General features: G+C 37.0%; 3 protein-coding genes across 9 annotated transcripts; all 3 read left to right on the top strand.

Annotated features, from left to right (window-relative positions):
* The first annotated feature begins 11,919 nt into the window (after positions 1-11,919).
* LOC137713769 (myb-related protein 2) lies at positions 11,920-14,396 on the top strand. The gene is made up of 6 exons (XM_068453119.2): positions 11,920-12,351; positions 12,476-12,552; positions 12,798-12,858; positions 12,994-13,093; positions 13,222-13,291; positions 13,382-14,396. The coding sequence occupies exons 1-6, from the start codon at positions 12,096-12,098 to the stop codon at positions 14,153-14,155; spliced, it is 1,338 nt and encodes a 445-aa protein (XP_068309220.2). The 5' UTR covers positions 11,920-12,095; the 3' UTR covers positions 14,156-14,396.
* Positions 14,397-14,987: 591 nt separating this feature from the next.
* Positions 14,988-19,596, top strand: LOC137713056 (Golgi SNAP receptor complex member 1-1). 7 transcript variants are annotated; one of them, XR_015955938.1, is made up of 8 exons: positions 14,988-15,328; positions 16,990-17,229; positions 17,784-17,951; positions 18,268-18,381; positions 18,784-19,002; positions 19,114-19,141; positions 19,244-19,346; positions 19,431-19,596. XR_015955938.1 is itself a non-coding variant. In XM_068452293.2 (5 exons), exons 1-5 carry the CDS (start codon positions 15,290-15,292, stop codon positions 18,895-18,897), a joined length of 675 nt encoding a protein of 224 aa, XP_068308394.2. In that variant the 5' UTR covers positions 14,988-15,289; the 3' UTR covers positions 18,898-19,078. The 7 variants fall into 7 exon arrangements, 1 of the variants encoding a protein (XP_068308394.2); XR_015955937.1 differs by having other exon boundaries at positions 19,111-19,141; XR_015955936.1 differs by lacking the exon at positions 19,244-19,346.
* A 2,115-nt stretch (positions 19,597-21,711) lies between these two features.
* Positions 21,712-24,881, top strand: LOC137712885 (glucan endo-1,3-beta-glucosidase 8). The gene is made up of 2 exons (XM_068452068.2): positions 21,712-22,895; positions 23,578-24,881. The coding sequence occupies exons 1-2, from the start codon at positions 22,567-22,569 to the stop codon at positions 24,695-24,697; spliced, it is 1,449 nt and encodes a 482-aa protein (XP_068308169.2). The 5' UTR covers positions 21,712-22,566; the 3' UTR covers positions 24,698-24,881.
* Positions 24,882-26,185: the final 1,304 nt, after the last annotated feature.

Here is a 26,185-nt window from a genome sequence, read left to right as displayed (position 1 = left end):
CCGACTTCACATAAGGTATGTGACTCATATTCACTTTCAACTTTTCTTGGATGAAGTGTTGATCCACCTCAACATGCTTAGTACAATCATATTGAATTGGATTGTTCGTAATTTCTGAGCTGCCTGGTTATCACAATAAAGCTGCTTGAAAGCTAAGTATTCATGAAGTCTCTTAATTTCCTATGTATCATCACATGTAACAACCATATCATCCACATATCTAATTAGCAAGGTTGCCTTACCATCCTTGCGTTTGATAAACAGGGTATGATCAAAGTTTGCTCGTCAATGACCCTACTTCCTCATGGCTTGTGTAAACCTCCCAAATCAAGCTCTCAATGACTGATTCAGGCCATAAAGCACTTTACGAAGTCGACACGTCTTCCCAAAGGTATCCTACCCTCCATATTCAGGCGAAATATTCATGTACACATCTTCCTCTAAATCTCCATGTCTAAAAATAAATAAATAAATATTAAACATCAAACTATCTCAATGGCCAATTGAAATTAGCTGACAAAGATAACAAAACTCGGATGTTATTCATTTTTGCAACTGGTGCAAACGTTTCTTGATATATGTCATAGGTTTGTGTATACCCCTTGACAACCAACCTCACTTTATATCGATGAATGGTCTCATCTGCTTTGTGTTTGACAGTAAATACCCACTTGCATCTCACTGTTTTCTTCTCCTTTGTCAGTGATACAATATTCCAAGTCTCATTTTGCTGCAGTGCTTCCATCTCTACCTGCATAACGTATTTCCGCTTCTAATCCTTCAAAGCTTCTTCAACTTTTGTCGAGGATTTTATTCCTTTCATTTGATTCACCATGGATTGGTAATGTGGCGAAAGTCTCTAGGTGGATACATAATTTGCAATATCATACTTATAACCGTCCCTTTATGGAGAAAATCTTACCGGTGATTTCCCTTGATTCCAGGCAACTGATAAGCACGCTCAACAACATCAAAATTAGATAATGTTCTAGTTCCGAAATACTTACATCGGGGATATCCATGGAATCGCGAGCCGGTACAAGCTGGTCAGAATGGGAAGTTAACGCAAGAGCTGATTGTTCGGCAGATATAAGGAATTGATCAAGTTGTTGTTCGACAGAATGCTGCTATTCTGTCGACTGTTGTTTGGCCGGCTGTTGTTCGGTAGTTGTTCCTTCTAACCCCGATGATGCATACCAAATCGTTCATTCATAAGTTGTCTTCTCTTGAAGGACATGATTTGGTTCATCAAAAGAAAAATAAATAAATAAATAAATAAAATCTCTGATTGAGAGAATGTAGCATCTATTGTTACAAAGAGTCTACTAAATGAATGATAGTAGCACCGGCATGCTTCTGTTGTGGAGCAAAGCCTTAAAACGCGCATTTCACTGCACAAGGATTTGGAGCGTTGATTCTTGTGTAGCGCACATACGCCTCACGCCTAAAAATGTGAAGGGTGAAACTGAGAGAAAATATAAATGAAACATGATCTGCTAACACCGTCAGAGGAGTGCGAAAATCAAGCACTTTGGAAGCCATTTGGTTGATCAGGTAAACGACATATGTAACTGCATTGGCCTAGTAAGATTGTAGAGCAGTCGATTCAATGAGAAGTGTCATTTCCGTATTAAGAATATGTCAATTCTTCCGTTCAGCCATCCTATTTTGTTAGGAAGTTTAAGGACAAGTAGTTTCATGTTGGATATCTTGCTCTTCAAAAAGGTGAGACAATTCAGTATTATCATATCACCCCTATTATCGGAGTGAATCACCTTAATAGTAAGTGAAAACTAAATTTGAATCATCTAGTGAAAATTCTTGACAATAGTAATAACATCGTTCTTGTGTTTCATTGTATAAAACCAAGTCATCCTACTATAGTCATCCACAATAATACAAACCATCAAATTCCTTGCCGGGTTGAAACAAGAGAAAGACCTCACAAATCAGAATGTATGTGCTAATTCAAAATGAACAGTTCTTTTAGTGGAACTCAAAGGATAAATATTTCTGTGACTCTTTGCTAGAGTACTGAGTACATACATGACACTATAAATCAAAGCCATAACAAAATATTCTTAACTTTGTAACCATTTCCACTACGCACTTGATTGACCCTGCCCAATGCCAGATTGTAGACATAATACAACCCTCTTCTCTTAGTACCCCAATTATCTTTGAGTCTGAATATCTTGAAGTAAGCAAAAAAATGTTAACATTAGTACAATACAAATTCAGTAACTTGACTGACTGATAAATACCATGAGCCATGTCTATATACCATGAAGAAAGTTGGGGTTCCACAATAAAATCAATTTGTGATAGGGGGCGTAGCCTAATTACTTTATTCGATATGGGATTCATACTCTCAACACGCCCACGTGTGATGAATTTTCAAGTCTAATACATGATAACACAAATCGGATGACATAGAACACGCGTGATTTGACTTCACACGCAGGGCAACCGACTATGATACCAAAATAAAATGTAAAAGTGTTTAAAGAGTTTGAATAATTGTATTGTATTCTTCTCTCAGGGAGAGAATATATATACAAGTTACATAGTTGAATAGGGTTACAAAGAAATTCCTAACAATAAGGAAGTTTCTACTAATACGAGATCTGCAATAATCCATTAAATATAAAACTGCCAACAGATTTAATATGCAAGGAAGATGAGTTGTACTGTCTCAAATTCTTAGTTCACATAATTGTAATCGTAGGCCACTTTTCTGTTTTGGATATACGTGTTTATACACACACAAATTCTATGCGCAAGTGCAACATTATTGTATTAATTGATTTTTTTTTTTTTTTTGAAGAACATTATTGTATTAATTGATTGACGACAACGGAGATGCGCATCAGCGCATGCAACAAAAATCGGAATCCGCTTAATAAATTAAGTTTGTTAATCAACAAAGGTGCACAATTGCAAACCTATCTCCAGCAAGCCCATCAGCAGTCTTTTGGTTGGAATCATATTCTTAATCTGCAACGATCGATATTTTTGTCTTCCAACACGAATAGGATAGTTTTGTTGGAAGATACAATCGAATAAAGCCAACTTCAAAAGTACTAGATATTGAAGCAAAAGAAAGAAGTTTGAAGAGAACTCCAATTATATGTAATTCAGACTCGGATAAGATGTAAGACAATAAGCTTTCCCTTATTTCTATAAATAACAGGGAGGTGTTGTTTGACACACCCCGATCCCGATATCCTCCAAACACTAGGATGGGCACATGTTGGTTGACACCCGATAGCCATTTTAACATGCATGCAAGTTATGAAGAAAGAACACAAGTAAAATATGTAAATTTAAATATAATGAAATATGCAAATAAGGGAATGTGTTCAGGGCATACAACTAATCAAGAATATTGTGAAAGGAATATTATAAAAATGTACGATTGCAACGAAAGGAGTCCTACATTGAGAGGACTTGAAGATACTGATATGGGAGTGCCTCAACGCAGAGAACGTACGCCTTGATTCTAAGTCCTGAAGGATACGCAAAACAAAGTATGAGTGGACCAATTTAATATAAATAATAATTAAACCCACTTTTCTTTCAAACATGCTAACCCTTTGTTTTGAAAACACTATATAGCATAATATGTAATAGGTTTTTCGAAAACCCTAGCATGCCATAAAACATTCGTAAGACATGTATACATAAAACAATGCTCAGTAATAGTAACATAGTCGCTCGAAGGCAAATCCATTAAACCTTCATAAATCAAAAAATAATGTACTTAACTGGGGTATCATAGTGGCTAGAAGGCATATCCATCACTCGAGGGTGAAGCTGTACGACACTGGCTTACGCCAGTGAAGAAACATGGTAAGCCCCATTACCCGAAGGTGAAGTTGTACGACTCCGGGTTACGCCAGAAAAGAAAATGTACATAACACACCAACACTAGTTGTGGCTAGTAAAGTTGTCCGACACTGGTTTCTCCAATGAATCTGGGAGTATGTCATAAAATATCTCACTACGCATCAACTGTGTCCTATGACCATAGACAGATACACTCTCATGTTGTGTGTATGTGTTGTATGATTAAAAACTAAATAAGCACAGAAAACATAAATCACATTTTTTTCATATCAAATCCTTGGAGCTCAAAAGCTCAAAGCATCATATCATAAACCAAATCTTTTGCATCAATCATCGGAGGCCAAAAGCTCGAAACATAATATCATAAAACCATAGGAGCATTCTAGCTCAAATCATTATCATAAACTATATTCACGAATCCATAATATTTCATAAAGCGTAAATCCAATAATTCATAACGTTTCATAAAACATCATAAATATATTTCATGAAACGTAAAATCATATGAAATCATGCTTTTCATGAATGCAAGCCAAGTATTTTTAATAAAATCATGCAATTTGAGAAGGGGTCCACTCATAGATACTTCATCGTCGAAGAGCCGTGCAAACTAGAGAGGACGGTGACGCCACTTGTCACATCCTGACCCGGGGCGGATCACTTCCCGGGTCCGTTCCACAACATTGTCCGCTTTGGGCTTACCGTTCCCTCACGGTTTTGTTTTTGGGAACTCACGAGCAACTTCCCAGTGGGTCACCCATCATGGGATTGCTTTCGCGCGCTACTCGCTTAACTTCGGAGTTCCCATAGAACCCGAAGCCAGTGAGCTCCCAAAAGGCCTCGTTCTAAGTAGGGATGGGAATATACATATAAGGATCACTCCCCTGGGCGATGTGGGATCTTACAATCCACCCCCCTTAGGGGCCCGACGTCCTCGTCGGCACACCACGACCAGGGTTAGGCTCTGATACCAAATTGTCACATCCCGGCCCGGGACGGATCACTTCCCGGGCCCGTTCCACCACCGTAACACGATATTGTCCGCTTTGGACTTACCATTCCCTCATGGTTTTGTTTTTGGGAACTCACGAGCAACTTCCCAGTGGGTCACCTATCATGGGATTACTCTCGCGCTACTCGCTTAACTTCGGAGTTCCCATGGAACCTGAAGCCAGTGAGCTCCCAAAAGGCCTCGTGCTAGGTAAGGATGGGAATATACATCTAAGAATCACTCCCTTGGGCGATGTGGGATCTTACACCACTAACAAACGTACCTAAGCACATAAAAGGACCAATTAGTAAAACTTTACTAAAACGATGGAATTTGAGAAAACGGACGTCGTATTCGAATTCGCGATGTAAAAAAACCTAAAGAGGGACCTCAGTTTCCCCTACGCACCTCCACAGAATGGCGGCCTAGGAGGCCACTCGCCGCCACACGTCGAGTTGAGTCGCCAGAAAGTTGACCAGAAAAGTTGCCACGGCAGCAGAGCATAGTACTTCTGAAGAGGCGCGCACACCAAGCACTACTGCACCACGTGCAACCTCATGCGCCCACAAGTACAGGCGTACTCACCTTCCTCGCGAGGCTTAAAATTGGCTGATTTCTGGGCTCGACTTCCAGAGCTTCATTCGAGTTTGTTTCTCAACCATTTTCGAATATTCAAAAACCAAAATGAAGCTTGACACGAGGGAAAGAGATTGTACCAAAAAAAGACCGAGTCATGGCCGAAGTTGGTCAGAAAATGCCTGCAAAAAGAGGTCCCCTCACTGAAAAACTGGGAAAGGCTTTCCCTAAGGAATTTTTGTGTCCAAAAGCCACCAAACTTCTCAAAACTACTCTAAACATTCACCAAAACACGATCTACTAGGTTTCAAAAGATTTTTGAGGCTTACCTTTGTCGAAAACGACGATGATTCACCAAATAAAACCTTAAATAGTGACGGTTTCACTATGCAGCGAGAGAAAGGGAATAAGGGACCTCAGCCTGTCTAGGTTCACGATGGGAAGGTTATGAGGGTGGTGGTGTTTGTCGGAGTAAGAACCAGTAATGGTGGAGGTGTTGTTGTTGTTGTTGTGTGTGTGTGCGCGCGTTGAGTCCACAGAGAGAGTTGCAGGGAGAGATAAAGAAGGGAGAGATAAAGAAGGGAGAGGAAGAGAGTCATGGGGAAAGGGGGTCTGGGGAACAAGGAAACATATGTGGGCCCTAGTGGCTCACATAACAAGGCCAAAAGAGACGAAACTGGAAATATCCTGCGAAACGTAAAATCACCGAAATACCCATAACGTTTCAAATTTCGTAAAAACGTCGTCCTAACTCCACATTTAATTTTGTTCACGCCTACGCATTCATAACAATGAGTATTAAAAGGATACGCTAACATAATAGGTTATACATCTCACGATACGAGGGTCAACGAAAGTCTACGATTTCACCTCTAAGGGAATTTTCGTAAATTCACACTTTTAAATTTAATAAAACCGTAAAATTTGGGACGGGTTGTTACATTGTTGGTACTTTTTTTATTTGACAAATGATGAGATATTTTATATAAGATTTATCTAAATTAATGAAAAGAGATTCAAACTTAGGTGCAAAGAAAAAAACATATTACTTTAGCTAATTTATCTATGCTCAAATCAACGAATTGTACATAGACCAAAAAAAGTACTTCAAGATAGTCATCATGCACTTTAGCAGACTCCCTCTAGATATATATAGACCAAAAAGTACTTAATCAACAAAACCGCTAAGAGCAAGACAATTTTACTACAGGGTAAATAGTTAACTCACTGTTTAAATTAAAAACATACAGTTCATGTTTTACTTCTAAAGTCCTACGTAGTTATCATTCGTAAAAATATTTGGCATGTGACATCCCACATCGCCCAGGGAAGTGATCCTTAAATGTATATTCTCATCCCTACCTAGCACGAGGCCTTTTGGGAGCTCACTAGCTTCGGGTTCCGTAGGAACTCCGAAGTTAAGCGAGAAGGGGGCTAGAGCAATCCCATGATGGGTGACCCACTGGGAAGTTGCTCGTGAGTTCCCAAAAAACAAAACCGTGAGGGAATGGTAAGCCCAAAACGGACAATATCGTGCTACGGTGGTGGAGCGGGCTCGGGAAGTGATTCGCCCCGGGCTGGGATGTGACATGGCACGAGTTTAAGAACGGGTTGAAGAATTTTTTTTGCATTTGACGGTAACTATGGTGTTACTAATTTTCACGCTATATAATATGGATAAACTCAACATTGTATGTCATAGACTTAGACTACATTATAGTGTAAATAAATGAATTCACGTGTTACAATATGAATGTATTGGTAATGCCACATCATTGTGACAAACACATTGAAAAAACATAGCTAGTAATTAATAATGTTGACGAACATTATAATGACAATTAATTCGTTATACACTGTTATAATAGATTTAGTTAATTCGAAACCTTCATTGTAATTATAAGAAAGTAATTTTATAGTGTAATTATTTTAGATTCCTTCCACGTATGGATTTTGTTAAACGCTATGTATATATATTGTAAACGTTGCACCATATTATATATAGGGTTTAACATGGCACCATATTAAAAGAATGAGTCATATTTTTACATATTCTAATTAATGATAATGATAATAACGAGTACCACAATATATAGGGATATGAACTTGCAAGTAGAAAAACAATCTAATCAAATTCAGAAAACTTAAGCAAGCTCTAACGTTAATGGAAATATTCTCTTCTCTTACAATGACAATTAGTAAATTAATTACTATCGTAATTAAGACTAGTTAGGTACGTGCATGCATGGACGTTATACACAACACAGATGTGTATAGTATGATATCAGATTAGTGTTGAAACAGCACAGCTGGGTGGGAAGTGGGGAGTGGGAAGTCGGAAGTGGGAATTAGTGGGAATTAGGAACCCATTTTTTGTGGTTTTGGTGAGAGAAGAATAACCGCATTCTTGACTTGAGAATATATAATATGACCTTAGTTATACTTCCTCCCTTCCTTGGCTTTAGTTGAGTTTAGATTCCACATTCCCATTCCCTAGAATCTTTTTTTATAAAAAACTTTTTACTTTCTTCCGCAAGGAATATCATTCCGTGGTCATTTCTCTGATCACTTTCTTTCTATGCCCTTTCAGTTGCAGCCAATGGCATCTCAGATATGTATGTCATGCACTGAGCATTCCATGGTCAACAACTCACAACCAAGAAGCTTCTACGCTCTTTCAGTTTCAGCCCGGCCATATGATATAACTACTACAATTAATTTGATTCCCTTCCACTATACATATTTTTATATAATCTTCGACCCGTCCAAACTCCAAAATAAAGTATTACTATTATCAAATCCCGTAAAACAAAAAGGAAATATGCAAGTACAATCAACAACATACTTCTTGCTTTTCTACAGCAACGAATAACATTCATTTCCTGCTTGAGGAGAATATTATTCTTCTGTTTTTGAGATTGGAATAATTAATTACATAGCTACTTATAGCCGCAGTTAGGGTTAATTACATTTATGATTTATCTGCGTACTGATAAATTATAAATCTTACATACTTCTACCTATTTTAACAGATGTCGCAATGCCTAACATACATGAAAACGATTGTTCAGAAGAAAAAAAAAAAAAACATACACGAAAACGAGAACTTGTTTCATATTTCTACACGATATTGTTTAGGCCTATACGAAATAATTATATAACAAGTCTTAATAATTATTAAGACTCGTGAATGCATGCGTATTAACCTGGTTTTTTTTTTTTTTTTTTTTTCCTTCTGAAATTATGCCGCTTCTTTTTCAAAAGAAAAGAAAAATCTCTAAATTGATGAGCTTTTATTGTACATATTCTAAATGTATTAATTTGAGCAAGTCCTTGTGTTAAGTATTCCGTATTCCAAATGTTTATCATAGTCATAGCTAGCTTAGCTAGGCAATAAATAAATTTATTAATTGTGATGTATAGTGTGGGTTTAATGGTGGTTTTACAGAGATCTAGTCTCCATAACTTAATTATATACTTACGAATTTATTCCTGATCAATAGCTGTTGATCATATAACTAGCCAATATTCTTTCTTGTATATTTTTATAATGTAGCGTTTAATTACAGATCGATGATCACCAGACCTAATTCCTTGAGCACCATCAAATAAAAACAGCATAAGCATAATTCACATACACTTGACACATATGAGCATAGCTTTTTTTTTTTTTTTTTTTTCTAAAAAAGAAAAAGAAAAAGGAATTGGTGGGTGGCGAAGCCACGACAGTCCATTCTTCTGGGGATCGCAAAGACTTATGGAAGTATTTTAGTCACTCTTTAACCACCATATCGTGTGATTTACCAACATTATAATTAATGACAAAAAAAACCATATAGAATACGGGCTTATAATCCACCACAACCACTACGCCATTATGTGGTGGTTTATCTTCATGGCCTGTTAATTGTATATAACTCTCATGAATAAGAAAATCAGAAAATATTATACTGCATTTAGGCAGTTAATAAAATATCTTCAATTGTTTCAACGAAGTGGGGCACATAATTTGCTGCATGCATGCATGCGTATACTAGTGGATGTATATTAAATATTGTGTACGCACGTACGTGTTATATGGCGGTGAATAATTATGAGTTCATATAAATTCGTTGGCTCGTTGTGCAGTATAATGTTTAAAGAACAACCACATTGCGTAGGAAAACCAGATATGGCCGAAATATTAATGTATCCTTCGGAGAGGATCATGGAAAACATTTGGAATGGACTCAACAATCTGATTCTCAAGTTTAAGTCATCAAATTCATCGGTTATAAATTAAACATTGTAAAGGAAAAAATAAAATAAAATAAACAATATTTTGACGCGCGATGTAGAAATATTTTCACAATGTTCATTGTGCGTTTGTTGTCGCATTTTATTTTCCTTGGGGTGAGAATAGGCAAAATTTGAATCATTTTAATTTGTAGATTTTTATAGTTTTGACCACTCAAATGAGGTTTATTGATAAAGACTTACGTACGATTGCTTGATGGTTTACGAAGATTTGATTGATGATTACAACAACTGAGTTGGGGAAGAAAAAGGTTACTTAGAAGAAAAAGATGCCTAAATTACAGTAATGAAAGGAGAAGATGTTATAATTGTGAAAGTGCCTAGCTAATGATGATCTAAATCAATTTGGGGCTGATCACCTGCGGGTGGGTGTGGATTGTGGAAGTGAGAAATGAAATCGACTCTTTTGATTTGAATCAGAGTCCATCCAGATGAGAATGCAAGTAAAAGAAATCTTTTCTTTCTTTCCTTGTTTCCTATTTGTCGGTCCCGGTTGCTTAGGATTCTTCGCCGAGGGGCCCGCTGTTTTATGCCATTGTCAATTGGAGGCAGTTTGTTTGTCTTCTCGTTTGGGTGCCTTTTTTGTCTTATTCTATTTTATGCGGTCACGGTTAAACTACGTTAACATTTTATATTAATTTTTTTATAGAGATAAAAAGATAAAAAACAATAAGAATATAAAATATTGACGTGGCTTAACAGTGATCACATAAATAGTAAAGAACGGAAAAAACATCCAAACAGGAAGGTAGCCAATCCGCCAATTGAAGAAATAAGCTAGGGAATTTGGGTTGGCTTGGGGTGGGTCCCACCTCATATTTTATTTTATACTAATGTACGTCGTGGGCTGCTCTGCTGAATAAGTGCCAAACTTACTCAGGGAGACAAAATGGAATGTATTCATTAATTTATTCCATTCCTTGCCTGCCTGCCTGCCTTCCAGTGAAAAATGGAGATCTCCGTGCACGGACGCACGCACACTCCAAGCCCAAGCAGGGCAGCATCTCAATATCTCTAACTTCTCTCCCAATTTTTTCCTTTTTGTCGTTGTTAGCTAGCTAGATCATATATAGGTGCTCCAGTCAACAGAATCTGCCTCTCCAAAATACTCCAGAAATAATTACCAAAACCTTGTTTGATTTGTCTCAAGTAATAGTATTTATATAACATGCTGATCCATCACAGCGCCAAGTAATAGTATTTATATATCATACACACATTCACAACGGGAGAAACAAACTCCTCTTCAAGTGACGAGTCCTAAAAATAACACGCACGCCGCTCACACAAACAAAAACTACCCCCAAGAGTCAAGAGCAGTCAAGGCAAATGACGCAATATTGGTGAAGGATCGATTACAAGTATCTGTACTACTAAAGATATGGAAATTCTAAGAACCTTCCGGTTGAGGACTTGAGAGGTGAAGGGGGGCCCTTGAAGGCCATGTATAGTGGGATTGGATTCTCCTCATCTCTAAAAGGAGGGAATGAGATTCCCAGCAGCTTTGGCATTGCCAGCACGAGCACGAGAATGGATACGAATACGGAATACCCCCCGCGCGGGCGCGCACAAAGAAAATATAGATAAATAAAGAAATGGTGGATGATCAATATATTTTGGTATACACGTACTTAAATCATCTAATAATACAAATTAAGCATTACGATTTTCATATAACTAAGGGATAATACAAATTAAGCATTACGATTTTCATATAACTAAGGGAGAGTGATTAACTAAGGGAGAGTGATTAAGTTAAGTTACTCGTAGTCTAAGAAAATGGAAATAATTAATGTTAGGTTGTAAAGAAAGTTGAAGTTCAACCATAAAACTAATATTGCCAATGTAAGAAGTAGTTCAATTACTTATAAACACATACAAGATTTATCCTTTTATCAATGTGGGACTCTTTTAACTTCATATCCTCACATGCCCCTTGCGTGGATCATGAATTGAATGACGTAGAACATGTGTGGCTGTTGAACTTTACATGTGGGGCAATCTACTGTGGTACTATCAAGAAATTCAAATGGGTACATACATTGCATGGTCCACACTCACACTTCCCACACAATTATAAGCATAAAAAAGGAAAGGAAAAAGTTGCTGGATGTGGCTGTGAATATTTGATTGGTTGATGAGTTAGTTTTCACTTGAGATTCTTCTTGTATGCCATATATATCATATTGCCATGCCATTCCCCTCATATCATTCATACCCCACAAACCAATTTCGCTTGCCTTATAAAAGCCATCTTCACCACACCCTTTGTTCTGTGAGAAACACACAGATAAATATATCCAGGAGATCGAAGAAAGAAGAAGCAAAAAGAGAGACTAAGTTTTGATTGTTGAAGGCAGAATAATATTTTTTATATATACAAATGATGTACCATCATCAGCAGCAGCACCAACACCAACACCAAGGAAAGAAGATCATCCACTCTGCTTCTTCAAGCAGAATATCGATGCCTAACATCCCTTCTGAAAGGCATTTGTTTCTACAGCAAGGTGACCAAAATAGCCCTGCAGGAGATTCAGGCCTTGTCCTCTCAACCGATGCCAAGCCTAGACTCAAATGGACCCCCGATCTCCACGAGCGATTTATCGAGGCAGTTAACCAGCTTGGAGGAGCAGATAGTGAGTACTACTCTATTTACTTACTAATACTAGGTAGCTCCCAGCTGAGAGCTGAGAGCTGAGCTGATCATTATATTAATTCCACTTAATTAATAAAGTTATGATGATTTCCAATGTTATGCAGAGGCTACTCCAAAAACAGTTATGAAACTTATGGGGATTCCCGGCCTGACATTATACCACTTAAAGAGTCATCTTCAGGTACTTTACTTCAATGTTTTTCTACCACCATTAAGTTCAACTGATTTCAAAATCTCCATTTAGTTCTAATTAATTAGATTGCAATTTAATCGGCCATTTTAAAAAGGAAAATGCCACAATCAAGTATTCAAGCATTAGTTTCATTTTCTTCAGCTCCAAGCAACAAAGTGAAACTAATTTTAATCCAGCCATTATTAATTGAAATCAATTTTAAGCCAGTCATTTTTTTGGTTTTTGTCAAACAGAAGTACAGGCTTAGCAAGAATCTGCATGGAGGGCACGTTACTAGTAGCCTCACCAAAATTGGTAAGCAGAGGAGACTAATCATTTGTTCAATTCCTCCTCTTAAGATATATATACATTGATTCGTTTGCACTTAATTTACAGCCAGTTTAATTTAACATTGTTAATAGTTTGGACCATGATATTGTATATGTACAGGTCCAGTTCCAGTTTCAGTGGCAGGAGAAAGATTAATATCTGAAGCAAATGGAAGTCAGATGAGCACTACGAGCACTGGCATTGCACCCCAATCAAACAAGTAAGCTGGCTGCTGCCACTCATTTACCCGCTTGATCATCTGTTAATTTTTCATTTATTTATCATCTTATAATTACCTCAATATGTATGAGATTTAGGCTCACAATGGCAATTCTCATTTAATTCCAGAGGCTTACATATAACTGAAACACTGGAGATGCAAATTGAAGTCCAGAGAAGGCTACATGAGCAACTTGAGGTAAGGGCGTGCTCTTGGCACTCAGTAGAGCAAAAACTCCTTCCCATTATAGCAGCGTTATTCTTACAATTTGTTCTGACCGAAAACCAGGTTCAGCGGCACTTGCAACTTCGTATAGAGTCTCAAGGAAAATACCTGCAGTCTGTGCTGGAGAAAGCCCAGGAGACGCTAGGACGACAAAACTTAGGTACAGTAGGACTTGAAGCTGCCCAAGTTCAACTCTCTGAGCTGGTGTCCAAAGTATCCACCCAATGCTTGAACTCTTCCTTCACAGAGCTCAAAGAATTACAGGGATTGTGCCCTCAGCAAACGCAAACGAACCAGCAGCCCACCGATTGCTCAATGGACAGCTGCCTAACTTTTTGCGAAGGATCGAAAAAGGACCAAGATCAGATACACAGCAGTGGAGTGCCTCTAAGACCAAATTACAATGGCAGGGTGACAGCAGTCCTGGAACAAAAAGATACAGAACGAGCGCAGCCGCCAATGCTCCAAAACACTAGTCAACTTAATTGGTGTGAAGATATGAAGGAGAATAACATGTTTATTTCCTCCATAAGTAAAGATGCAGAAAAAAGAATGTTCCCTGCTGCAGAAACAAGGTCTAGTGACTTATCCATGAGCATTGGACTACAAGGAGAAAGATGGAATCTCGATAGCAAGGGAAGAGACTCAGATGGCAGCTTTTTAGAACGAACAAACAGCAGCAGGGCCGATTCAGCTAAAGTCAAGGGTGCGAAAGTTTCTCAAGGATACAGATCAGCGCCTTACTTTGCAGCAAAGCTAGACCTAAATGCTCATGATGATAATGATGCTTCTTCAAGTTGCAGACAGTTTGACTTGAATGGCTTCAGCTGGAGCTAAGTAGGCTTACAGTGGGTGAATCAAAGGGATAAAAACACTGCAATTTCAGCTTCATACCAAAGGATAGACAGAGCATGATAGCGTGCTGCAAACGTATTGTTCAATCGAGCTGAAAGGAATAAGTTGCAGCACAAAGATATTCACACCTAGCTATTAATTTAGATCAATTACATAACAAGTAGCTCAGGCAAGCAGGATGTAATATCTTTTTATATATGATTGAGAGTTCCAGGACTAGAAAGCAGAATATGTCTTGATCTCACGTTCGTTCAGTAAACTCTAATGTTAATCCACCCAATCTCCCCTAGGCTCCGAACACGGTTGTCGATCACATTAAAGCCTGTACCGTTATCATAAACAAAGTCGTCTTAATCTCGTGTGGTATGGGGCTCTATTTCATGATAGGAATAGACTATGAATGCAAAAGAATGAACTGTATAAAAGATTAAGGTCATCTCTAAATAGACAGAAATGACGGAGGATGACAAAATGTAACGTATGACAAATTTTGAGATGATCAAATTCATGAATCAAAATGCCAATGGAAGTATAATTCAGAAAACAGTTGCTATAAAGTTTATACCATATAAAACAGTATAAACCCTTTCTAATAAACATTGGCAAGGTATTTAGCATTTTTTTTTTGTTTTTTGGGGTCAATTGCTCATTGAATTCTTTTTCCCTATAATTCTGGCACGTACAACGGTCTGTGTGCAGCTTGGATTGGATTGGATTGGAGTGGAGTGGGCCTCTGCTCGCATTGGTCTTTTGGTAATGGACCAACCACCACCGTCCAGTCTTTTAACATTCTTCGTTTGGACCTTTTCTCCCCACGCCATTTTATTTTTGGAAGATAATTAATTCTTCGTTTCGAACGCATCTGAAATATCGTGAGGAGGAGGCCACGGCCAAACAACAAACTGCCGTTGAAAATTGAAAGCAGACCGCCTGTCTCCGTCTCCATACAACCCCACTTCCCCAACCCTCTCAAAATCTGAATCAAGCGACCAAGAAGAAGGAGAAACCTTTGGTTCTGTTTGTGGTGAAACGTAAACGACAAGTGATTTGATTTTCAATTTTGGAAGATCGGCCTCTGTGTTTTTGTTTGTGTTTGTATTTGTGGTGTCGGTGGAGATGGAGGTGCCGAGCTCATGGGACGCTCTTCGCAAACAGGTACTCCTTTTTCCTCTTCAGCGATGATCAATACTTTCAGTATGATTTCCTCCTTCGCAATTCTCAACTTTCTCGGGTAACTGACGATTTCCTGAATCCTGTTTGGTTTGCCTTAGATATTATCCATTTCGATAACAGCTTTGAATTCTGCAACTAGACTAGTGCTTATTGCTTTTGCCTTTTCTTTTAGTTCAAGGTGTCGGTAGGTTGTATTGTTTGAGATCAGTTTGCGTTTTTTTCTTCAAACTTTTATCGTCAATTTGGATTTGTTTGTGATTGGTGAGTTAAATTGATAAATTCCCTTTCTTCTAGCAACAAATTGTTAAATTTTAGCTTCGATCAGAACTGTAATTGCTAAGTGGAGAAATTTGATTGAAGAAAAGAATATGGAAAGTTACAAGACTTGTAATTGAATCATGCTCAATTGCCTGCGGCATATAGTTCTGTTTGGTTAACAAAAACGAATTAAAAGAAATTCTAGTAAAAATTTCAAATCGGATTCTATTGGAAGATTAATGTACCTTAGCTAGGCATAGGATCAAAATTTAACTTCAACTAGCAATTTTGAATAGGGCCCCATTGTTGTATGGGACTCAAAGTCCCTATAGCATTCCTCTTCTGCCGCCTGTGTCATTACTTAAATGAGAACTACGATTAGATCTGTGCAGTAATAGATGACCCTCTTCTTGACATACTCTCTGCATATGACAATTCAAAATAATGATTTTCCTCTATGGACATCATATAAGAACATCTTCCTCAAAGCATAGGCCCAAAGTGAAAAAGAGCTACTTTGGTACGGGCCTGTGAATGCCAAACAGACCTAGAAAGCCAACACCCTCCCCTCCTTTAAAACCCTGGTAGTAATGTCTAACATGAAATCACTACTATGATTCCACCACCACCTCAATTTTCGTTCGTGCACACTCTAACGAAAATAGTAGATCATTGGACGTCAGCATCATCCTGATGAGCAATGATATAATCCTCAGCTAAAGAAATATTAAATATGTGCAATTTGAAAAAGTCTGGGCCGGGTCATTCTTCACTTCTGTTACAAGGGAGACCGAAAGATGAAAAAAGAACAAGGTTGAGCTGTGGTAACAATCTACTCATCCAGGGATTCTTATTATTAAGCTTCTCATCTAAATCATGATACTATTTTCAAGAATGCTAAAGACTTCGTGGTGAATATTTCAAGATTCAGTTAGTGCATCTCTTTTTTTCCTATATGTTTCTTGAACTTATGAATTTTACTCCCTGATTGTGTTGAAAGGTTGAACATTTTGCTATCACGAAGGTACTAGTATTAGGTGAAGCACGAATTTTCACTTGGCCTTCTGATTCCCAGTGTCACTTTTTGAGCATGAATTTTGAATATTTGGTTTAAGCTACTGATTTTTTCTGAATCTTTTAAGCGAAGGTACTTCAGTAAGACATCGAGTTTGTTTACATATCATATAATATAATCACATTGGCTCAACCTAAATGGAAATATTAATTCCGTTTGTCTGTAAAGTGCATGATCACGGATGTGCTATGCTAATTTTTTTCATTTGTTTCCTCTTCCATGTAGTTCCCTTCATACTAAATCTAGATAACTGGGAATTTTGCTTTCTTAAAATGATTTTTTTTTTTTTTTTATCTATTTGTAATTTCAGGCAAGGAAACTTGAAGCGCAGTTGGATGAGCAGATGAATTCTTATCGTAAGTTTGTCTCTGCAAAGGGTTCTGCAAAAGTTGGTACTGCCGAGAATGATCTTGAATCTGGGATTGATCGACTATTAAAGCAACTCCAACAAGTAAATTCACAAATGCAAGCATGGGTATCATCAGGAGGATCAGAAATGGTTTCTCATACCTTGACTAGACATCAAGAAATTTTCCAAGATCTCACTCAGGTATTCTGGCAATCTGGCCTCTTAAATATGCTAAGGTGAACATGGGATGGCAGTTTTGTTTTTTTTGAACGATATGTTGCTAAGGTGTCTTGAATGTGCTGTGGGTTGATCCATAGTCCAACCGGCATGAATGACGTGTTCTATGAGCTCTCATGCCACCTTATAAATCTCTTGAAGTCAAGACCCTTATGTTTTTAAGAAGGAATTTGTATTACTGGTCATTATCCAATCCCTTGTTTTTCGTTTTTCATTAGTGTTCCGAGTTCTATCTGGAGTTGAAATTGAGAGTTTGAACAGTCAAAATGTGGATGATCATTCTGAGCTGAGCTCTAAGTTACAGATCTATTATTACTATTCGTTTTTCAGCAAGATAGCTTGAGATTTGGCCTCATGCTATATGCTGGTGAAGCAACTAATATCCTGAATTTTATTCAATTTTGTTTGTACATTCTTTGAATCATTTGTGCTGTCTTTGCTATAAAACATATAATTCCTAAGATTGAACCCAGCAGATTTCAATTTTTTGTTAGACGTGAATCATGATTGAAGTGCAGGAGTTCTATCGTCTCCGCAACAGCCTTAGAGCTAAGCAAGAGCATGCTTCACTCCTTGAGGATTTTAGGGAGTTTGATCGAACAAGAGTAGACTTGGAAGATGGTGTTGGTTCTGCTGAAAACGCTCTCCTCAAAGAGCATGCTGCTGTTAGCCGAAGTACAGGACAGGTACGGAAATTAAAGTGACACATTTTTTTATCTGTACAGATTAAGTTGGGTGGTGATCCGTTTTATTAGGACCCAGTGTTAATGATTGTTTTAGTAAAGACCTAAAGATATATATCATATGGCTTTGACGGAAGAGAAATGGACGTCTTCATAGTTAGGAAGTGAAACAGAATTTTATTGTGCAGGGTAGCACTTCTCTTAGCTGATGGTGGTTTAGAGTCCTTGGATTGATTTTACATCCCGTATCTGGGGTTTGGCAAATGAAGCATTCAAATTGTGATTTATATTGAATTCCCAATCTATTCTGTTACTGCAGGTGGATAATGTGATCTCTCAAGCTCAAGCAACCCTCGGTTCACTTGTCCTTCAACGCTCCACTTTTGGTGGTATTAATTCGAAGCTCAGCACTATTGGCAGCCGCCTTCCAACGGTATAAAACCAGTAATTGTGGTCCTTGATGTGTTAGTTATTTCTTTGGCGTTTTGTTGTTACATAGTTCCCTCATGAAACAGAATCAAAATGTTTCTCTTGCATTCTATGAATAAGAGTTAATGCATGCAATAGGTTAATTGCAGAAAGTATTTCACCACTACAAAGTTAACTGAATTTTTTGATACCAAAACTAGATTTGATGAATCCTAATAGCGAGTAGGCTAAGAAAGTGCCTGGTCTGAAATTATTGCGTAATAAAAGGATGACTTGTTTGAAGGGCAACGCAAAAATGAAGTAAAGAAATTATGGATTTTAATCCCTTGAAATGTGTATATCTGTCATTTATTATTTCTGTACTCTTTAGTTCTCTTGATTGACGCTCAAAGATGTGATGGTGCAGGTAAATCAAATGCTGTCCGCTATAAAGCGTAAAAAGTCTATGGATACCATCATTCTTTCTCTCATTGCGTCCGTATGCACATTTCTCATATTTATCTACTGGTTGTCAAAGTGAGGATCTATGAGGATCAGGCATTTGTGTGGGGGGACCATCTGTGAGTGAGAAAGAGAAAAAGATACCATTTTTTCCTTGAGTTTTCTCGAACGAATCTGTATTACTGTAAGTGATTTGTTTCTTAGGAGTACAAAATACAATGGATGCAGGCATTCCGTGTTATTTCATGTTCTTTCATTGAGCTTGAGTGTCGATTTAATTTCTGATTTTCAGCAGGGTTACAGCGTGCCACCAGCGTAATGATGTAAGTGACTCTGATGTATTAGTACATAGTTTGTTTTAGATGGAAACAAACAACATACTTATATCAACTTTTGTTAAATATGTTTCTCGTCACTTGATTAAGATATTTCGTGATTAATGATGGTGTGCAAAAGAAGGCCTTAGGCCACCAAAATACTAGAAGTGAATTACAGGCACGGGAAGTTTGATACCATTGTTTGTAATATGTTAGTTCCTCTTGTCAATGTTTTCTTTTGTTCAGAAATTACTAATCTATGCCTATCTATTATCTGATTTCTTTTGCTCCACAGGAGAGTGCCCCTCTTTGGGTTCTGCAACCATGGCAGCGACCACACCACCCGCCATCTCTAGTTAAGGTCACACATTTACTTACTGAAATAAATGAAACTTGTGTCTTTGAAATATTTTCTGGATTTGGTTTTCAAGGTTTATAGACAATTCCCCCGATCATACCCACGGATAGAGTTTGAGTATGAATGCTATTCATCTCTTGTTCAGCATGTAGGATTAACGGGGAATCGAACTAACTCCGCCCACCCCTTTACGAATGCTTACCTGCCATTATTCCACATGGTTCAGGCAGGCGCTTCTTTGTTTATCAGGCTCAGGCAACCGGCCTTGGCTTGGCTCTCAACTACTGCCAAAACGTTAAATTAACAATAACAGTAAAAAAGATAACAATAATGTTTTCTAACGGAAAAGTCAAATATGATGTGACTTGACTTGGAATAACATCTCTCTCCTTTGCTGACATAGGGCTTTCATTTTTTTTTAATAATATTAAATACTTTTTATTAATTTTTTATTGGTTTAAAGCATCGTCTTTTTGTTTTTTTTTTTCAATTACCAATGCAATATTTAAATACTTTTATACCTATTAATTCATTTTTTTCCATTCTCAATGCAAAGAAATTAAATATGAATTTTTATTTTATATTTAAATTTAGCATATTAAATGAAAACCAAAATATCCAAATTTAAATTTTAAGTCTAAAATTTAACACCTCCTAGCCTGTCTGTGTTTCTTTCCCAATTTCAAAAAATTGGATCGGATCTTATTATCGCAAGGCGACCGACCAAAGATCATTTAAAGTGAAGGGGGCCACCCACTTCCTTCAACTTCACAGTCACTTTTTGAAATGACAGTGCCATCCTCCATATTCAACGTTGGGGCTTTTTAGTCACTAGTACTACGATCTTGTGATATTTTTTTTCATTTAGAAGTGAGAAGTTTTATGTTCAAATCTTGTGAATGGTAAATTTGATACTAATTTAAATTGTCTATTATGTGATTTAGCTGAATTCTCTATCATCTTATCTTAGTGTAAAAATATTAATGTATTAAAAAAAAAAAAACACGTTGGAACTTTGCCTTTTTGCCTTGCCCATGAGAAATAGTAGTGGGAAAAAAACGTGGTATGTCGAGCGGAGTTAGGGGTTAGTGGGCCACACCGAGCCATAACCTAACTTTTAGATTTTCCATACATGTTAATTTAATTGACGTTTTTTTTATCATTGCTTCCGACTGAATAAACAAAAAAACCACGGAACTTGTTCGGATTCTAGCTTGGAATCCAAAAGCCAAAAGAAAGAGAAAAAGACAAGTGCTTTGTTCTGATGATACATCAAAGGGTGACTTTGCACATCGGAATCGAATCGGAAGCAAAGAAAGCAATCCAACCCAACCGAGCCTAAGAGACAGACGCACACTTGGCATTTCACTGTTATTCCCTTCCCCAATTTTTCAAAATTTACTTTTAAAAATATAAAAAACTAAATTTTAATCCTTAAATAAGCTGAAGTTTAGAAAAATATCTTATACAAGATTAAAAATTGATTTTAGTTCCTAGACTCTATTTAATGACAACATATTAAATGTCTTTCTTTATTATTTATAATTTTATGTTGTTCATAAATTAAATTTTAATTCTCATTATGGTAAGTATCTTATAAATTTTAATTCTCATTATGGTAAGTATCTTATATAAGAAAAATTTTTATAAAAATTTTTCGGTACACATGTTTTTGCATGTTTTCTTATGTGCCACTAATTCATTACAATATATTTAGGTACGAACATTTCGGTACATTAGGTTAGTATAATATGTTTAGATACGGATATTTCGGTACACTAGTTTATTATAATATATTTAGGTACTAACATTTCGGTATACTAGTTTGGTATCATATATTTTGGTACAGACGTTTCGGTATTAGTAAAATATATTATGATACGAATGTTTAGGTATACTAATTAGATAGAGTAAAATAAATATAATGAATTAAAATGTGTAAAATAATAAAAAAATTTAATTTTAATGTAACGACATTAAATAAGGTATCTATTAAATATTAAAACAAAAATATAATATAAATTCAAATTAAGTACATATAAGAGGACTAAAATCAATATCCCAAACCATATTTTTATTAAATTTTAATATTTTTCAAGGATTAAAGTTCAAAAACCCCTTAAAAATATTCGTTACTGGTAAATTTTATTATAGTGCTCAGAAAGTCTGAGGAGTAGATATTATTATTATTATTATTAGGGGGAGGTTTTCAAAACTCAAACTGCGCGTGACAAAATCAATTTCTAGCCGTTAGAGTTGAGGAGCTCCCTCTTTTCCCCTTCCCCTCGATTTGAAAATTGAAAAGTCTGTGACAGACAGACAGACAGACAGACAGACACTCTCCAGGAGCCCAGAACCAGAAATTGGGTTTTTACCTTGTCGTTTCATCATTTGGATTTTTATCCTCCTTTACAAAATTCTTGGAATTTCTGACCATTTTATTTATGCGGGTTTTGGGGTTTTGAATTTGATCAGATTCATATATATATATATATATATATTGATTGCGATACTTGCATCTGCATAAGGAGAGAGAGTATAACGTCGGTCTTTGAGTGAGGGTTGTCTATCAGCCAGACAAGCCAAAGCCAGGTGGTTGTGTGTGTTCTCACTACTCTGGATTGGATGTCACTTTACTAAAACGTGTGGAGTGGTAACTTCCCCCTATACACCCTCCCTCCCTCCCCCACTAACCCATCTTCTTCTTTCCTATTATTATTATTATTATTATTATTATTCTCATTCCTCTTCAGCTTTCCCTTTTTCCCCTTCCTAATATTGGGGATTGGATTGGATCGGATCGGATCGGATCGATCGCCCTCTTTCTCCACTACCCCCATCTCAGTTTTCGTGGGAAAAATAAAATCACTGGAATATCGCCGATTCTCCGACCCACCTGCAACTTTTCCCTCTTTTTTCTCTTCAGTTAGCATAAAGGAAACTTCTTTTTTCCCTCTTAATCTTTCATCTCTTATTTATCTTCCTATTTACGCTATAAAGCCTTTTGCTTTTGTTCCCTTCCCTCCTCCCCTGCCTTTTCGATAAACCCAGAATTTTCCCGTCAAAAGAAAACATGGAAAGGATGATGTGGGTTTTGGTTGTGGTGGCTGTGTTGTGTGTTTGCAGTGGTGTGGAAGGTCTTGGTGTGAATTGGGGAACGATGGCAACCCACAAGTTGCCGCCGGAGACGGTTGTTCAGATGCTAAAGGACAATGGGATTCAGAAAGTGAAGCTTTTCGATGCAGAGGAGTCGACCATGAGTGCCTTGGCTGGCAGTGGTCTTGAGGTCATGGTTGCCATTCCTAATGATCAGCTTGCTGTCATGACCAGCTACAAACGTGCCAAAGAATGGGTCCGCCGCAACGTCACCCGCTACAATTTCAACGGAGGAGTTAACATCAAGTATGACTTCAGTTTGCTATCGATCCCTTTATAGTCCTGATTGATTTCATTGTTATTGCTATTTTGCTATAGAATTTGCTTTTGTGACCAATGCTTACATGATATGATTGTCCTACTCTATTTTTAGATATATTATTTATCACATCACCTAGAACTACTTTGGAATTGCTTGTTGTTGGCTTGAAATTTATGATTATGATTTGTTCATGGGCCCTTTTGATTTTCTTTTCATAAATTTCTCTGGAAATCCGATCCGGTATCCGGTTAGGTTAGTTGATTCGTCTTTCTGTTTCAGTCCAGTTTGTAGTTTTTCTTTTTTCTTGTCTGCTGTTATGGAGTACATGCACTTCCTTAAGTATCAGTCTCAGAATGATAGATGAAATTTGTTAGGCATGTATCCCTTCTTGGAGGCAAATTCCCCGGAACTACTAACACGGCACAATAATTTAGCAGTAACTTTTTTCAAAGATCTAAGGAGTCAAACATGGAAATTGTTGTTTTATGTTCTCTTCTTCTTCTCTGCATTACTATGTCATTAGAGTAAGGAATTATCATACTGATATGCTGTATCTATGTCCTTATTAATGTGTGAGCGGGCTTTATTTCAAGGTTGCGGCTTTTTTGAAAACAAAGTCCTGCTACAAACTCTTCAGTTTTCTTATCATTTTTGCTATTTTTTCAGATATGTAGCAGTTGGGAATGAGCCTTTCCTCACATCGTACAATGGTTCATTCCTGAATGTTACGTTCCCAGCACTTCAGAACATTCAAAATGCCCTTAACGAAGCCGGAGTTGGAGATTCGGTAAAGGCTACTGTGCCCTTAAATGCTGATGTCTACAACTCACCAGAAAACAACCCCGTGCCATCTGCAGGAAGGTTCCGGACTGATATTCTTCAACTAATGACCAATATTGTCCAGTTCCTAGACAAAAATCAAGCGCCTTTCACAATAAACATCTACCCTTTCCTGAGTTTATATGGGAATGACGACTTCCCATTCAACTATGCCTTCTTTGATGGGGATACCAATCCCATTGTTGATACAGGCACTGGGATTCAATACACCAATGTTTTCGATGCTAATTTTGATACCTTGGTCTCTTCCCTGAAAGCAGTGGGATTTGGGAATATGCCCATTGTGGTTGGGGAGGTGGGATGGCCAACAGACGGGGACAAGAATGCCAATGCAGGTAATGCTTTGAGATTTTATAATGGGCTTCTAACAAGACTTGGAACCAACAGAGGCACCCCACTGCGACCTGGATATATTGAAGTTTACTTGTTTGGACTTATTGATGAGGATGCAAAGAGCATCGCTCCAGGAAGTTTTGAGCGTCACTGGGGAATTTTCGGTTATGATGGACAGCCCAAGTTCCCGGTCGATCTTTCTGGTCAGGGTCAGAACAAGTTACTAGTGCCTGCAAAGAATGTGCAGTATCTTTCAAAAAAATGGTGCATGTTTAACCCGAACGCCAAAGATGTGAGCAAACTGGCAGATAACATAAACTATGCTTGCACCTTTTCGGATTGCACGGCATTGGAATATGGTTCTTCTTGCAACAATTTGGATGCAAACGGGAATGCTTCGTATGCGTTTAATATGTACTACCAGGTTCAGAATCAGGATGATCTGTCGTGTAACTTCCAAGGTTTGGCTACGTTGACGACACAGAACATCTCACAAGGGAATTGCAATTTCATAATTCAGATAGCAACTTCATCTGCATTTTCTCTAACACCGTCCTCCTCCTTATTGGTAGCATTGCTAGCTATGTTACTGTCCGCTTTGCTGTTGCTGTAGGATTTTGTAGATGGCTCAGATGTACTATTTTGTTTTTCTTTTGCCTGGTGCATTCTTCTGTGGCCTTGTGGGATTATTTTGGTTTCACGGATCAATTTAAAAAAAATTGATATCTTAAAGCTTCAAATTCCGCCTTGTATTTCCAGACCCATAATAATGCATATTGTTATCGGATTTTCTGTTATCTTCCCTCGTTTTCACAAATACACTTTTGTTTAGGCCCCTTGTTAAACCAACAAAACAAATACAAGGTTTAGTGACTAGCACCACTTCCATTGCCTTCGCGATTTTCGTCATTCACGACAACGGATTTCATGTATTTGGGGAGGGAATTCTAGGAGACTCAAGGATTGAGATGTTGACTGATAAACACCTAATTTACAATATTGGGTGTAATCAACAAGTGAAGTGGGCAATTATTGACAAATTCAGTTTTACCAATTTGCCTCTTGAATTTTACGATCACTTCAAACTTGTGTCCTAAATTAATTCGTTGAACATTTTGGGACATGAACTATTATAATTAGCCACACTTCATTGTCAAATTTTGCACATTTAGTCCAATTTTACGTTTTATTTTATTTAATATTTTTTTTCAGCTAGTTTTATGTTAATGGTCACTTTTGAGCATGTGATATGTTTTTGGAAGCAATCTTATATTTTTACTACAAAAAGGTTAATTTTATTTAATATTCGTGTAGAATTTGATTTTTATGGCTCAAATTGGTATGAAAAAGGTTAATTTGTCCTCTTAAGTGTCAAATGTGTCGAACACTTGACATTGTTATATAGAAAATTAGATGAAATGCGTAGAAATTAACAAGAAGAGGAAATTTGGCTAATTAAAATAGTTCAAATCTCAAATATTTCAAAAATTCGTTCAAAACATAAAATTAACAGTTGCAATTAAGGGTAGGCATCATAATCGACCAATCCAACTGTTTTGGTCGGTTTGGTTTGATTTTGACTAAGATGAAAATCAAACAATTTAAAGACCAAATTGAATCCATTTATTTTGATTTTGTTCGGGTTTGATAATTTTGAAACTGGCCAAAACCAAACCGAGTCGACCTTATGTTTTTTAATTATTAATTTAATTTATTTCACATGTCACCATATTATAGGTTATTCGGTGATTATTATAAGTTGTAATAACAATTAACAATTATGATATTTGTTTGTGTTTTTTGCTTAGATTGTAGCTAATAAGTTGTTTCAAACATGAGATTTTGTTTAATTGAAACTTAAGTTTCATAAAACTTAATTTTTCAATCGAATTGGAATGTGCGAAATGTGTGGATGTTTGTAAAATTAAACTCTTAGAATTTTGGACCTTTTTCATTGATATGTTGGAATAGGCATAAACTGGCCAAATCAAACTGTGGTTTAAATCACGATACTAATCAAAACCGAACCAGAACAGTTAAATACTAATTGACTGGGTAATATATTGAGTGCCAAACCAAATTAAACCGAACTACACCGTTT

The sequence above is a fragment of the Pyrus communis genome, chromosome 14 (genome assembly GCF_041283825.1).
Source record: "Pyrus communis isolate YQ-2024b chromosome 14, ASM4128382v1, whole genome shotgun sequence".
Lineage (NCBI taxonomy): Eukaryota > Viridiplantae > Streptophyta > Magnoliopsida > Rosales > Rosaceae > Pyrus > Pyrus communis.
Note: the sequence above shows the minus strand (reverse complement) of the source record. Positions and strands in the feature narration are given on the sequence as shown.

What these genes read in the sequence shown, in the direction of transcription:
- LOC137713769 (XM_068453119.2), top strand. Translation starts at nt 12,096, where the DNA reads ATGATGTACCATCATCAGCAGCAGCACCAACACCAACACCAAGGAAAG. An exon ending in ACTTAAAGAGTCATCTTCAG is followed by an intron (nt 12,553 to 12,797) that starts GTACTTTACTTC and finishes TTTGTCAAACAG; the next exon opens with AAGTACAGGCTTAGCAAGAA. An exon ending in GGCTACATGAGCAACTTGAG is followed by an intron (nt 13,292 to 13,381) that starts GTAAGGGCGTGC and finishes ACCGAAAACCAG; the next exon opens with GTTCAGCGGCACTTGCAACT.
- LOC137713056 (XM_068452293.2), top strand. Translation starts at nt 15,290, where the DNA reads ATGGAGGTGCCGAGCTCATGGGACGCTCTTCGCAAACAG. An exon ending in GGGACGCTCTTCGCAAACAG is followed by an intron (nt 15,329 to 16,989) that starts GTACTCCTTTTT and finishes TTGTAATTTCAG; the next exon opens with GCAAGGAAACTTGAAGCGCA. An exon ending in TTTTCCAAGATCTCACTCAG is followed by an intron (nt 17,230 to 17,783) that starts GTATTCTGGCAA and finishes ATTGAAGTGCAG; the next exon opens with GAGTTCTATCGTCTCCGCAA.
- LOC137712885 (XM_068452068.2), top strand. Translation starts at nt 22,567, where the DNA reads ATGGAAAGGATGATGTGGGTTTTGGTTGTGGTGGCTGTGTTGTGTGTT. An exon ending in AACGGAGGAGTTAACATCAA is followed by an intron (nt 22,896 to 23,577) that starts GTATGACTTCAG and finishes CTATTTTTTCAG; the next exon opens with ATATGTAGCAGTTGGGAATG.